Source organism: Lissotriton vulgaris, chromosome 10 (assembly GCF_964263255.1).
Source record: "Lissotriton vulgaris chromosome 10, aLisVul1.2, whole genome shotgun sequence".
Classification (NCBI taxonomy): Eukaryota; Metazoa; Chordata; class Amphibia; order Caudata; family Salamandridae; genus Lissotriton; species Lissotriton vulgaris.
Window position 1 is genome coordinate 158676357 of NC_141698.1, and position 15559 is coordinate 158691915.

The 15559-nt window shown below is 47.0% G+C and overlaps 1 protein-coding gene across 1 annotated transcript in view; it reads right to left on the reverse strand.

The window, feature by feature from the left end:
* OTOA (otoancorin) overlaps window positions 1–15559 on the reverse strand; it is a 255133-nt gene that overhangs the window by 16756 nt on the left and 222818 nt on the right. Inside the window, exon 22 of the mRNA XM_086939735.1 lies at window positions 11791–11983. Within this exon, the coding sequence (XP_086795861.1) occupies window positions 11791–11983 (193 nt within the window). The remainder of the gene's footprint in view (window positions 1–11790; window positions 11984–15559) is intronic.

Here is a 15559-nt window from a genome sequence, read left to right on the forward strand (position 1 = left end):
TGAAGTAAGCTGGCACGTCACGCGGCTATGTAAATTTACATTGTCAATCTTTTGAAGCACAAAACGCCACGGGTCTCTCTGTGACAAACACTGGAACAGATGAATCAGTCATGGCGCAGATACTAAATCAGCATGAACAACCCCCAGCCGTTAGGTAAACCCCGTTTATCCTCACAATTTACTAGCAGTTTTAAAACCTGGCGCCCAAAGTATTCGAGATGATGTTTTTATATACATTGTTGACTTTGTGCAAGGAAGCCCACTGGGCTTTATCAATTTATTGGGTGGGCGCATCATTAAAGGTTATGGTGGTTTCCCCATTACAGTGTTCACAATCACAACATGAATACTGCGGAATGTGCATATGTGAGCATGTTGAAATGCACCTACCATGTCATTTCAAACGGAGGAATTTGATTCTAGCATAGGCCACTTTGTAATCGTCAACACCCAACGTGACATTGAAGAGCGGCTAAAATGGTCGCAAACGCTCCTTCTTAAGTACCAAGAGTTGTGCATATTTGGACACTGCTGTACTAAACTATAGTGGCTCTTCTCTACAGGTTTGCTGTGATGCCTCACTCACCCTCACTCACCTCACTCACCCTCACACTCACCCACCCTCACTCACCCTCACCCACCTTCACCCTCACCCACACTCACCCTCACTCACCCTCACTCACCCTCACTCACCCTCAACCCCTCACCCTCACTCACCCTCAACCCCTCACCCACCCTCAACCCCTCACCCTCACTCACCCTCAACCCCTCACTCACCCTCACTCTCACTCACCCTCACTCACCCTCAACCCCTCAGCCTCACCCTCAACCCCTCACCCTCACTCACCCTCAATGCCTCACCCTCAACACCTCACCCTCAACGCCTCACCCTCACTCACCCTCAACACCTCACCCTCACTCACCCTCACCCTCACTCACCCTCAACACCTCACCCTCACTCACCCTCAACACCTCACCCTCACTCACCCTCAACCCCTCACCCTCACTCACCCTCAACCCCTCACCCCCTCACTCACCCTCACCCTCTCACCCCCTCACCCACCCTCACTCACTCACTCACCCTCACTCACTCACCCTCACTCACTCACTCACTCAGCCTCACTCACCCTCACTCACTCACCCTCACTCACCCTCACCCTCACTCACCCTCACCCTCACTCACCCTCACTCAGCGCAACCACAGCATCTTCACTAAATATATTTAATAAACGTTAAGCTATTGGCAATATAAAATAAAATCCATTTTATTTACGTATTAAATATTAATTGTTTTTTAAAGCCATTGATTTTTTTAATATCAATACATATAAGTCACATATAAGTCCCGTTAATACAAAACATGTTGCTTTACAAATGCTAGAGGTGTCACATTTACAAAAATTATAACTATTGGCTTTGTAAAGAAGAAAGCTATTAATTTAGCTATTTAGAAAAAACAACACATAAATAAAAAACAAAAAAATAAATAACACCTATAGCTCAAACTTTCCTACTGCGAGACCTATTGCATTTCCAATGCAATAGGTCTCGGAGAATTTGAGTTAGAGCTTTTAGAAATGTTTATGGCTTTTTTTTTTTAATTCTTTAGCATGGGCTACAGGAAACAAAAATGCTAAAGATTTACAAAAAAACCCATAAACAATTCTAAAAGCACTAACTCTAATGCTGCGAGACCTATTGCATTTCTAATGCTTGTTCTCCTTTTTAATGTTTTAGTTTTTCAGTGGTAATTCGTTAAAAATGTTGTTAATGTTTTTTTTACATGAGTGAGTTGGACGTGAAGATCTTTAGTCGCAGAAAACTTTTGAAATTGCTTTTGCCAGCATTATCCAGTCCCCCCTTAAGGTAAGGCTTGAATGGAGGGACGCATTAATTAGATTTTTTTGTTAGGCTCAGGTAGATTAAGGGGAGATTAAGTGATTTGACCAGATTCACACGATGTCGAGGGTCCCTGCCGAGACTCGAACCCTGTTCCCCTGCTTCGAGAACTGCTCCAGCCGTTAGGCCACATCCACACCCTCCTTTCCATAGTTACACTCAACTTCATGTACTAACCAGGGAAAATGCCCCGTATAAAATAATATTAGTAATCAGTTTGCCAGAGTTTTCGCTTTCCTTGGAATAGAGAAACGTTTGTTTACACTGCCCTTTGCACGTTATTCGACCAGCACTGCTGTTATCAGGATGATATATCTATAAGATATTCTGACTGAATGACTCACCGTGCGTTTCACTCAAGAGCTAAACTGGTCAGGTGCACAATCGTTTAACAACTGGCAGTTCAATGGGCACGTGGGGTGATATTTCCTCCTCTAGATGCGCACACGGAAATATTTGTGAATCGCACAAAAAGTACACAGAACTTGCTCCCAGTCCCAGCCATGTATACATCCAACCAGTGAAATGCCTCTATGCTAGGAAATGGTTAAAAAACACAACATTGAGACTGTGAGACATTTTTTGCCCATTGTAGTAGGACTCCTGTTCGGCGCATCCGACGACAGGACCATCATAAAAAGTTGCAGTTTTCTGTTTGGTGAATCAGCATTATGTTTGTGGAATTTGCACCTTTGTCTTTACCTTTCCTTGGACGCTGCTTGTCTGCTCCCATTTTGCACATGAAAATGAGGTGTTCTTGTGGTTCAAACCTTTGCTTATATGTCAGAATTTCGCTAGCAAAAATATCTTCTGACAGGAATATTGCATGGCAAATATCGTTAACAAAAAGATCTGCACCTTTAGACTAGGTTTTCTATGAGTAGCTCCACTTTATAAAAAAAATGTTTTTAAATCTTTTTACAAGTTATATAGGCTACAGTCATTTGGCTGGATAACAGAGCGGCGCTGAGACAGATCTCTGTTCCTTGTACAGTGGTGGAAATTATAACAGCAAAGTGGAGTAAAATGTGAACCAACTGTTATGCATATATTCATTTTTTTAAACACATTTTTTATTGAGTTATAAAAACATAAGCACAGTAAATAACCCGTATAGGGCTGCAAAAGGACAAACTGCATTCGTGAATAGAAATTAGCAGGATACCAAATTTCCACATTAAGTCATCAACATCTGGGAAAAGTCCCTCCTGACGGGGAATAATGTGACCTGAAATGGGGCTACCCCTCCCTCTGTCCTGCAGTATGAATCAGTGAGATCTACTAGTTGGTACCTCTCCGGACACCATCCATAACATGTACCTCTAACAAACCCCCTAAACTGTAACTAACCCCTCCTCTCCCACCTCCCCCTAGGCTTGCCACTGGGTCAATAATGCTTCGCTGTTTGAACAGTGGGCAGGACAGTGAGGCTCTGTGTCCTGTATATCCCAGACCTCAAGTTTCGGCGTCAGGGTACAGATGTTCCCCCAAGGTTTATGTTTATGTTTGTTTATGTTTTTGCAATTTGTATAGCGTGCAAATACCCAGGGGTGTCTCGGCGCTTGAGGATTCTGAAATCAGACAATAGGGCACAGGGCTAGTGAGTGAACAGCCAGGTTTTAAGTTGCTTTCTGAAACTGAGGAGGGTTGGGCTAGTTTTGATAGTGATGGGGAGGGAGTTCCAGAGCCTGGCTGTGGAAACCACGAAGCACCTATCTCCCCAAGTAGCTTTCTTAGTTTGTTGGATAGGGAGGAGGTGTGATGTGGCAGAACGGAGTGACCTGGTGGGTGCATAGAGATGGAAAGCATTTTTTAGGAACTGAGGGCCGGAGTTGTTAATGGCTTTGTTGGCAATACACAAGGCTTTGAACTTGGTCCTACTTCTTACGGGCAGCCAGTGAAGCTGGCGAATGGCAGAGGAAATGGAACTATGTTTGGAGTAGTGTGGCTCGCTGGTTAGAGGCGGCAGACCCGAGAGCAGAGGACGGCCCGGGACCAGGGTTCGATTCCCGGCGCGGCAGGTTTCTGGACCAGGGTCAGCGGACTCGATAATTCTCTCGCCTCGGTGCCCACTCTGATCAGCGATCACACTCAGCAACTCTGGGCATTAGCTTGCCTCATCTTCACTAACGGCCCCACCAGACCGCCGGGGATGCCTGGTCTCACCCTGGAGATACCCATTAAGGGACCATCTCTCAGGGAAGCCAGGAAGGGTTTCGCAGCGGTCGAAGCGCCTGGGACCCTACGGGTAAGTAGTGCGCTATATAAATGCCTATACATTTACATACCAAGCAGAATTCTCGCGGAGGCATTCTGAACCAGTTGAAGTTTGTTAAGGACCTTTTCTTGTGCATTGAGGAGGAGGGCGTTACAGTAGTCGGTCCTTGAAAAGATGAGAGCAGTGATGAGAGTTTTGCCAGCCGAAGGTGGTAGGAATGGTAGTAGCTTCTTAATTCTTCTAAGAGTGAAGAATGAGGTGGATACCACCAAATTAACGTGGTGATTGAAAAGAAGTTTATCATCAAAGATGACCCCAAGGTTTCTGACCTTGGTGACAGGTTGTGGTGGGGGCCCATGTCGCTGGGCCACCAGCAGGGGGAACAACCAGGGGAGAGTTTGCCGAAGGTCAATACCTCAGTTTTGTCGGAATTTAATTTTAAACAGTTGCTGGTCATCCAGGAGCTAATGGCTAGCATTCCCTCCTGGAATCTAGCAGCAACTGTTTCTCCATCCTTGTGAACTGATAGAACCAACTGGGTATCGTCGGCGTAGGACGTAAGGCTTATGCCGTGTGATTTGATCACCCTCGCCAAGTTCGAAACATACATGTTAAGCAAGGTCGGACTCAGTGAGGACCCCTGTGGCACTCCACACGGAAGGGAGAAAACCGGTGAGAAGTGGGAGCCTAGTTTTACCGATTGAGTCCTATTGGCAAGGAAAGAGGCCAGGAGATCTCTAACTTTGTGATTGATGCCGAGGGCTGAGACACTGTCGATCAGGGTAGCATGATTGACCGTGTCAAACGCCGCGGAGAGATCCAGGAGTATAAGGACTGCCGAACCTCCTTTGTCTAGGGTCATCCTGATCTCGTCGGCCGATTTTAAGAGGGCGGTTTCGGTTCCATGATCCTGTCTAAATCCGAATTGCGTGCCATCCAGAAGATTATTTGTATTAATGAAATCAGATAGTTGTCTGTTCATTAATTTTACGAACATTTTTGAGGGAAATGGAAGACAGGCAATAGGTCTATAACTGGAAGGGGGAATGGGGTCTAGGGTGGGCTTTTTCAATAGGGGTTTGATAATTGCATGTTTCCAGATGGAGGGGTAAGAGCCTGTAAGGAACATGTTGTTGCAAATGTTAGTGATCCCGCCCTATTCGCGCTCTGCTCTCTAGTCTATCAGTGCCTCCCGAAGTCAGTCGTCTGTTACAGGAATTATGCATATATCCATCAAGCAGTGGGGAGTGAAGGGTCTCGGCCCCTAGGCCCACATGCAGCTAGAATGATGACACATACACATAGTATTTGGTACTGGTTACTGGCCCAGGGAAGTGCGCCCGGCCCCTTTTATTAGCAGGGTCACCTGACAGGTGACGCCAATGATGGGTGGATGTAGGGTGTATGTACAGCACATTTCTGGAACACTAGAACGTATCCAACAGGACACTACCGGGAAAACAAACAAGCTGGCAGCAACTGGGATCTAGGGGAGAAGGGGCGAGTACTAGAGGGGAGGCCGGACTGTCATTTCAGTATTGCTAAGTAAGTGGGGAGGGAACAAGAGTAGAAGACTGGTTAGCCCGGCAGCTAGGTGATGGCTCCTGGGTGGTGCCCAACATGTCTGAGCCACTCAGAGGATAAGGGGACCCGATCCCAAGCGGAAGCAGGATAGGACGGGCTGGTGGCCTCGATATTAGAGTTTATATAGTCCGGTGGATCAGTCAGTCTTGTTAGTAGCCGCTTCCAGGTGTGGACACTGGGATGGTGTCTCAGGCCCCTGACCCCTAATGATGCAAAGTTGTATCCTCTGCATTTGCCTACTTGATGAGGGTACAGGTCCAGCCCTCCACAAATGTGTCTGGGGGGAGTTTCCACTTCATAGGGAGGCAACCATTAGCAAGGATGAAGGCAAGATCCATTGCATTCTAGCTTCCGGTTGCGGGGGCATTTAAAAACACCCAAGGCTTCTGCCTCCCAGGAATCAACTCCTGAGATGCCCATGAGGTCTTGAAGGCGTGCAAAGACATTGTTCGAAAAAGGGTGGATCTGAGGGCAGAGCAGGTGTTGGAGACCTGCTGCCGGGGAGATGCATCTGGTGCAGTGTCCGGGGCTCCTGGGAAGATTTTAACAATTCGTTGGGGGTAGAATTAGGCACTATGTAGAATGAAAAATTGTATTAATCGGTGCTGGCCATTTCTGGTGACCTTCCTAGGGTATGCGGTCACCATAGCCCACTCTATTTCATGGAATGGTCAACAGATCTTGTCCTCCCACTTCTCCCCATGGATCGGAGTGGGATCTGGGTGTGGTCGGTCAGAGTAAATCAGCTGACCAGTCTGCGACCGCTTACCATGGTTTGTAAAGCTTGGAGGGGATAAAGACTTCCCCCATGCCTCAGTTTCTATGCGTTTCCCGCTAAAAAGGCCACGGGCTCGGGGTGGTTGAGAGTAATCAACCAGGGGACCCCTCCAGGGCAGCCAGGGGCCGGTCGCAGTCGGATGAGCCGCCACTGATCAATGAGGTTATAACGGATATTAATGTTCTTGGACACGTAAATAGCCTATTAAGGAACTTCATTAAGCCAAGGTTATTGTGTATCTGTATATTTCTTACCCATCCATAGAAGTTGCATGTTGACAAGTGCTTGGTACCTACTTTGTGTATCTCTGTTGTGTTTTAGAAAACATCTTTCCTGGGTCGTTTCAGGACCAGCTGTTTTCCATCACTTTAGTCTGCTCCCGCCGTACTAGCAGACGAGCCTGTATGCGCACACATTGACTTTTAGGTAGACATTTCGGGCTATTACTGAGTGGAATACTTGCAACTTTCCTTACTGATGTTGTACCTCCCTTCTTTAAGGTGCAACAGCGGTCCATATAGAAGGACTTCCACTGCCGAACACCCTGGACCTCCACACCCCCCTGTGCCCTAGCTTTTCTTCATTGTCTTCTTTACATACAAGTAAGAGGTAAAGGGCTGTGGAGCTGGTTCACATCATCTCTGAGAGGCCACGCCATGGGATTACGGTAAAGTCTGTGGTGGTCTGACAGTTAGGCACACAAAGTGTAACTAGTAATGTGGTGGTTTCAGACTTTTTTCTTTTCTTACCCACATACTTTTACCCATGCACAATTTACATGTTTTGTAATTGTAATCTATTTGCCTCCTTAAAACTGATTTGTGAATTGCATCCAGTGTATTTAGGACAATTTAAGTCATTTGGTTAAAAAGAATGCCATTGGAAGACAACACTATTGGCATTTTGTATCTAGACCCTAAAACTCTCAGCCATGTATCCAGATTTGGTTAATGAATGCTCTTACCGCAGGGATCCATACTTGCAAGTAATTTGAAGAAGCTAAACTATTTTGCGGCAATCTGGCATTTGAAGAAGCAATTTTCCAACAATTCCTGTTGCTAGTAACTATAGTGGGACATTTAGGTATCCATAAATCTGCAGGATGAGTATATGCAACTTTTCACCTGAATCTGTAATCAATGGTTCGTTAGAGTTTGTGTGGGAGATCAGCTGGTAGTTCCTAGTCCCGTCCTTTTAACCCTTTCAGGTGTTCGTCGGCCAACGGCCATAGCGAGCATTACCTCCATAGTGCTGTGCACGTCCGTTGGCCGACAGGGCCCGCCCACTCCGCTAAACTGCTGCACCGCTGCGGAATTGCCATTGTGGTTATCGAGTTAAATGAAAATGCCCCCTCATTTTCCGGGCCACGAGATTAGCCCCGCTGATGGCGGTTCTCCAAGAGAAAGTGTGATGGTTCGTCCTTGTTTGGACAATGTCCTGGATCGTGTCACATTCCAGGACCAGGTACTTCAGGATATCAGGTAGACAGTTAATTTTTTCCAAGCATGTGGATTCATCATCATCATCATCATAACTTTATTTAGATAACAAAGATCTTAAAAAGTACATAGAGAAAACAGTGATTCATCATCAATCAGTCTTAACTTCACGTTCATTCGAGCCAAGATCTAGGGTACGTTGATGCTTGTTTTGCCCCAGCGGGGGGATGGTGTTCCTGCCAACAGGTTATGTGGCCAAGCTGAGATCTCATCTGACACTCCTCCTGATTAAGGATTAGGCATAAGCCAGGGAGTGGCTCTTTCGTGCATAGCAGCATGTGAGTGAAACCACTCAAGAAACTTCTGTTGAAGATACAGAGTAAGGAATGGAAAATGTAAGTAATGAAGATTATTGGTGAGTAATCCAGTATTTTTTCCGTTCCACAGCATTATTGTGGGGGAGGTGGGCAATTTCTAAATGACTCCTAAAGACATATTTACACTGTACCCTCTGGCAATACACACACAGATATGAAGTCACACAAGTCACCATATTTTACCAATTTTGGAAAATGTAAACTTATGGATTTGGGGGTGTGGTGCTGGGAGCAGGAGAACTAACTTCCAGCTGTGTCTCTAAGGACAACAGGAAAGGCCAGAAATAGATCTTTGTATAGAGTAACACTCCTGAAACATAGTTTAACCCAGAGGTATTCAATCTGTGGGGTGCGACCCTCAGGGGGGCCCTGGAGGCATAGGAATGGGTTGCGCTCTTCATTTGCTAAAGTAAACGGCCCAGCCGGTTGATTCCGGTATTTATTTATTTATTTATTTATAATAAAGTTTTGTATATCGCGAACAAGACCCGTGGGTATCAGAGCGCTTAATATAAAAAGTAAGTTAAAAATTAACAAATATACTAACAATTATAAGAACAAACAGATATGAGGTAGATGGTATATATTCATAACACATGTGCAGTTTGCATTAAGAGGTAAGTTGCGGCTTAACTTATATCATAAGCCATATACACAAACATAAATGAGGTAGAGCATTATAAGGTTTTTGGATCTGAGATGCAGTTAAAAGTTCACAATGACATGAGGCTGCGGTAAGAATACCATTTAACAGGTAGTTAACATGTTTTCCCTGGAGTGTTATTCAGGTACTCCCCTGTGCTGGGAAATCAAAGCCAGACACCCAGCTAAACACACCTTTCTACCACTGTGTTGCTGGCCTGAAAGGAATGCAAATGTGCACAATCAGCTAATCTGCAAATGTAAAGTATTTGCAGATTAACTCGTTGTGCACATTTGCATTTCATTCAGGACAGCAGCACACTGGCAGAAAGGTGTGTTTAGCTGTCTGTCTGGCTTTGATTTCTCTGGACACGAGAGTTCTGGTACAGTCAATTGATCAAATCACTTTTTGAGTGGTAGTGCACAGAGTTTACTGAGCTGTGAAGTGTTTTCTTTTAGCACCTTCGCTGCGGCGGCTATTCCGCCGCAGCGCTAACGGTCGCGGGGGGGGCGGGGCTCACCTGTGCGGGTGACAGAACCGTTCCGTCACGGCTCGCGGGTGAGCTGTGCTTGTGACGGAACGGTTCCGTCACGGCCCCGCCCGCTTAATGAAACGCGCAGCGCAGGCTCGGCGAGCGGGCCGTGACAGAACCGTTCCGTCATGAGCACAGCCCACCCGAGGGGCGTGACGGAACGGTTCCATCAATAGCGTTGAAAGAGTTAATAGTCATTGTATTTTCATAGTGCTTACTATCCATGAGAATGAGTTGAAGGGACAGTTATGTAAAAAAAATTGCATTACACAGGGTCTGGTTATTACTAGAATCTATGGGTCTCATTTCCAATGAAACGGTGTAGGGCAGCTCTGCAAGTATTTTTGCAGCGCTGCCCTATGCCAATTCAAAAGTACAGGAACGGACTGTATTGATAAGATACAGTGCACTCCTGTCATTTCTGCCGGCGCACAGTTTGGTGCCTAGCGCCAATGCAGGCCCCCTTGAACCATGGTGCATGGGTGTCTGCATTGACGGCAGGATTGTTTTTGTGCAGGAAGGCCCGCCTTCCTGCGCAACGCAACCCATGGAGGTCTTTTCTTTTCTGTGTGTGCTACACATAGAAAGAGGAAACAACTGAAGAGAAATAAAGATAATTCTCCTTGATATGCCTCCCCTGGGGCAGCGTACAGTTTTGACCCATCCTTAGGTTTACAGATCCTTGTAAATCTGGGAATGTGTCAAAACGCATGGGAAAACCCGCTGCAATGCCCATGAACCCCCCCCCCCCCCCCCCCCCACACACACACAATGTACGGCAATGCACCAACTTGCGCTGCATTGCCTTACACCATATCTAGGAGGCCATGAAAAGCCACGCAAAGGAACTTTGCATGACCTCGTAGATATGGATCTGCTCTCTGCACAACCTGAGTGTAATAAAAAATTACGCACAGCAGCACAAGGGGCTTGTAAATAAGCTCCTATATTTTGGAAGCAGCCCATATATTTTGGAAGCACCATTTTATCATAAAACATTTTGCTCATTTTGCAGCGGTCTGTCTTATACGTGTGTAACGCAAGTATAAAATAGAGACTTAAATATTCACAGTGCTTTCTGTCGCAGGCTGTGACCTCAGAGCACTAAAAATACACAAGTCTCTATTCTCCACTGCACCAACCACGATTTAATTCTGTGGCTCTCTCCTTACTCACAGACTTTTGCAATGCATTAACTAAGGGAGGTTTCCTAATTTATTATATTGCATTTTCCACTGCGTAACAACTTTTTAAAATATATTTATTATTTATTGAAGCTGCCCGTTATTTTTTATGTGGCTACCTGAGGGTGAAAGATCTAAAAAACGTACATATGTTTTAATCATGATGACTGATGTTCAGCTATCTCCAGTTACATGCAACTGTAAATGCCAAGCTGTCAGCATCCCATGAAATATAGCATGGTTTTCCTCTGATGCCGTGCAATAAAGTTGCAGCCCATGCATTTCAGCTATTATACCAAGCGCCACTGGAATGATGTGATTCTGCGGCCGCAGCAATTTTAGCACAATTATAGATTTGCCACATTTGCCACATAATCCATCATCTGCCGCATAATCTGCTAATTTTAACACACATTTTTTTATTTACTCAAAAGGTTTAAAAGTTACTAAAAAGCAGCAACAGGTGTTGCCGCTGTGTAGAAGGCCCATTGTAAAGCTGCTCTGGGCAAGTTTTTGTTGCTTATTGCTATATTTGGGTGTTAAACTGGTACCAATGAGGTGCAACCACAGATTGACAGTTTCTCTGCAGAATAATTATGGTTGTCAATGATAAAGACTACCAGGATCTAGAATTTTTTTTCGTGAGGGGGTCTTACACCTAAAAGATTTTAATGGGATGGGGGGTCCTGGCATCAAAAAGTTTGAAGACCACTATGTGTAACCTATTCTGTTTAAAACCATAACATTCAAAAAGTTAAAAGAACCTGTATACCAAATATTTTGTTAATGTAACATCTGTTATACAGGATAAAACACGATGCAATCATCTATAGCGCCATTTATTGTTCCATTGGTTATGTAATTTGTGATTCATTTGGGACTGTAACCCCTCTTTTTCACCTCTCACCCACAATTACTAAGATATTAACGAAAATGATGTAATGGACAAATTCAGTCCTGGAGGCCACTACACAATCCGAACATACTCACTATCTTAGGCTATTTGAAGTGGGGAAATCAATGAGACTTTATTTCCCCTCTGACCCAAATGTGTAAAGTTATACAGACCTGAAAGTACCTAGTTTATCACGTATAATACGTTCATAGAGTCAAGTAACACTTTATTTACTACTCACCGTCTGAGACTGGTACTTCAGTTGCAACGGTCGTGCCTGCAGTGATCTGTGGTTCTTGAACAGTGACTCTGGCGCCATCTAACGTCTGTTCAAGGCTCTGCAGCTGCATAGTACTCAAATGGAGGCGCTGTGACTTGGTTACCGTAGCAGCATTTTCAGGGCCAAGATGGGCAATCTGTTCTGGGGACAGGTGCTGGAATCACCCAAAGCACAAAAGGTTACTTCTGAGGTTCATGCTGATGGTCTGCAGCTCACAATAAACAGTAGGGTTCGTAAAGTCTTAATGTTGAGAGGACAACGTTAGCATCAATGTTCGTAGAATGACTTCACAGCAGAGGTACTCTTGCACTAAACATGTCATGTTGTTGTTACCTTACCTTTGTCAGCCCATTACAATCTGATTTAAAAGTAATTATGCTTTGTGTTTACATTCAGCTAGGAGAACACCTGTTATGATAACAGTTTTTATTATAGCTGAATGTAAACACAAAGTGCTGCTCAGGAAGAGGTGTAGTGAGCGCGCTAGCACGGTACGTCACGTGGCTACGTGACGTACGTTGACGTAGAGGCGCGGCAGGCGCAGCGCGGCATTAGAGCGCGAGCAGGCTGGGCGAAGGACACGCTTTGCGCTCCTTGTATGTACAAACCTGAATAAAGAGGTTGACACCGTCACCCGACTCCGTGAGTTATTGGGGGAAGAAAGAGCATCATTACAGTGGCGACGAGGGTGGGATACCGACCCACGACCCCCACCACGCAGACGACGAGAAGCACGGCGGAACGGAGCGGTGTCGCAGAAGTGAACAAGGAAGGCCCGAGGGAACGCACAGCAACCCCACCCTCATAGGGCACAACAAGGAGCGCAACGCAGCCATCAGCAAGGAGAACAGAGCACCGTGGCGCACAACGATTGACCGGTCGAAGAACCTTGACACATCCAAGGTAGGAAGCCAGTCACGGTCAAGGCCCACCGGTAAACGCACTGGCTACCCCACCCGAGCAGGAAAGGGCTGAAAGGAGCAGCCCTCCACCCTTGCTCAAGAAGGAAGAACGAAACGGTGTGCCAGGGAGCCCGAGAAGCCTGGAAAGTACGCTGCCCGCATCCCGGGGTGAGAAGATGAACGCACAAGCGGGTTACGCGATAGCGCCAGTCCAGTTCCTTCCCAGACCCGGGGAACCGCTCATGAAATGGGAGGACTGGAAGGAATACATAGACAATTTCATAGAAGTGATGGAAGACGAAAGTGAGGAGAAATTCAAACCGCCGAGAAAGAAACGCATCCTGCTGCTAAACCTGGGCCCAGAAGGCCTGAGGATCTACAAAAGCTTGGTACCGAAGAAGAGAGAGACCGAGGATGATGATGTGTATGCCCACGCACTGGAAGACCTGGAAGAACATTTCAAACCCTCAGTATGCGTCTCAGTGGACAGGTTTAACTTCCAACAAAGGAAGCAACTACCCGGGGAGACGGTGGAAGAATATGTGGCGGCGTTGAAGAAACTGGCGGTCTCATGTAAATACGCCAACTGGGAAAGTGAATTCATAAAAGACCAAGTGGTGATGCACACCACGTGCACGAGCGTGCAGGACAAGCTATGGGCCGCAGGAGACACCTCGCTCAAGGACGTGCTGGTGATAGTCAAAAGGGCCGAACTGGCACGAAGGTGTGCAGCGGCCACGAAGAAAGAGAACGTGCCCAGTGGAATGGTGAACAAAGTAGACAATGAGGAACACCACAGGGATAACCCGGCGCGGAAACAGCCAGAAAAGGGCCCCAACAAATGGCAAAACAGCCCAGGCAACCCCGGCAAACCGGCCGGAAGTAGCAAACGGCCTTGCTACAGATGCGGCAGTTGGACGCACGAGGCGCACGACCGGAAGTGCCCCGCGCTTCGCGCCAAATGCATGTTCTGTGGAATTGTCGGCCATTATGAAAAGGTGTGCAGGAAGAAGGCAGCCAAGAACGCAGTGAAGTACGTGGCCCAAGAAGTGGAGGAGCCAGAAGAGGCGGCAGAGGAAGAAGTGATCACAGTCCTCTGCATCTACGACGAAATCTTGAGCATAAACGACCGAGGCCGCGGCACCGACGGAAGAAGAACGATGAAGCCAATCTTGGAAATGAAGATAGGGGGTGTAGAAATCCAAGTGGTGGCAGACACCGGGTCACCTTACACCATAATCCCAAGGAGCGTGTGGGAGGAGAAGTTTGCTCCACGACTGGGCCCCGAGCTGGATAAGCTGGACATACGTCCCGTCACCTACAACGGAGACCGAATCCCCATGGCCGGATGCAGGAAACTGAACTTCGAGTTCAGGGGCAGAGAGGCCAGGTGCAAACTGTATGTCTCTGAGAAAGGCCCTTCCGTCCTAGGGTGGCTCGACCAAGGAGACCTGGGGATCAAGTTGGATCCGGGTGGCAAGGAGCAGATATTACTGACGGAGCCGGAGGAAGAGCTGGACACGAACAAATGGAGGAAGGAGTTCCCAACGGTCTTTGGAGGTTCAGTGGGCAGGCTCGACAAATTCGCGCACAAGATCATACTCAGAAAAGGAGCAGTACCGGTGGCGCACAAGGTGAGAAACATCCCGTTAGCAGTAAGGGACGACGTGAAGGAGGAACTACAACAGCTGGAGAAAAGAGGGATCATTGAGCCGATAGCCTGTGCCGAATGGCTATCGCCGTTGGTGGTAGTGAAGAAACCAAATGGTAAGGTCCGTCTATGCGTGGACCTACGTGAGTTGAACAAAAACATAGTGGTAGAGAAGTTTACCCTTCCCCGGATTGAGGAGATGCTGGCCAGCACGAGGGGTGTTCAGTGGTACTCCACCATAGACTTAACTTCAGCGTATCACCAAATAGCATTACACCCGGAGAGCCGCAGTTTGACATCCTTCATAACTCCCTTCGGGTGCTATTGATTCCGCCGCATGCCGTTCGGACTAGCCTCGGCGGCTGCGGTGTTCCAAAAACTTATGCATCAGCTGTTTCAGGACATCAGGGGGGTGCAATACTTCCAGGATGATATATTGGTGATGGGCCGTGACAGGATGGACCATGACAAGAAGCTGGAGGCGGTGTTGGGCATCCTGGAAAGGAAAGGCCTCACAGCAGAGTGGGCTAAATGCCGCATAGGGATGGAAAAGGTGACGTACTTGGGCCACGAGATCAGTGCACAAGGAGTGACTCCCAAGAGTGAAAATGTGAAGGCGATCTGCGATGCACCATCACCAGCTAACAAGGAGGAGGTCAGATCATTCCTGGGTATGGCGGAATATTATGGAAAATTCATTGAACATTTCGCCTCGAAAACTCACCACATGAGGCTGTTAACCCGAGAGAACAGCGAGTTCCGTTGGTCAGAGGACGCTCAACAAGAATTCGAAATGATAAAGAGAGAAGTGGCAGGGGCATTTCCGCTGCAAGGGTTTGACCCTCAAGGAAGCACAATACTTACGACAGATGCTAGTGATAAAGGACTGGGGGCAGTCCTCATGCAAGACCGAGGCCAAGGGAGAGTTGAAACAATATGCTTTGCGTCCCGCACCCTCAATGACACTGAAAAAAGATACAGTGTGATCGAAAAGGAAATGTTGGCGGTGGTGTGGGCCATGTCCCGGTTTCGGCAGTTCCTGTGGGGCACCAGGTTCCGGTTGAGGACCGATCACAAGCCCCTGCTCAAGGTGCTCACATCAGGTGGACACGCAGAGGCGACACCGAGGATCTCGAAAATGTCGCTCAAATGAATGGAGTTCCGATATGACGTTGAA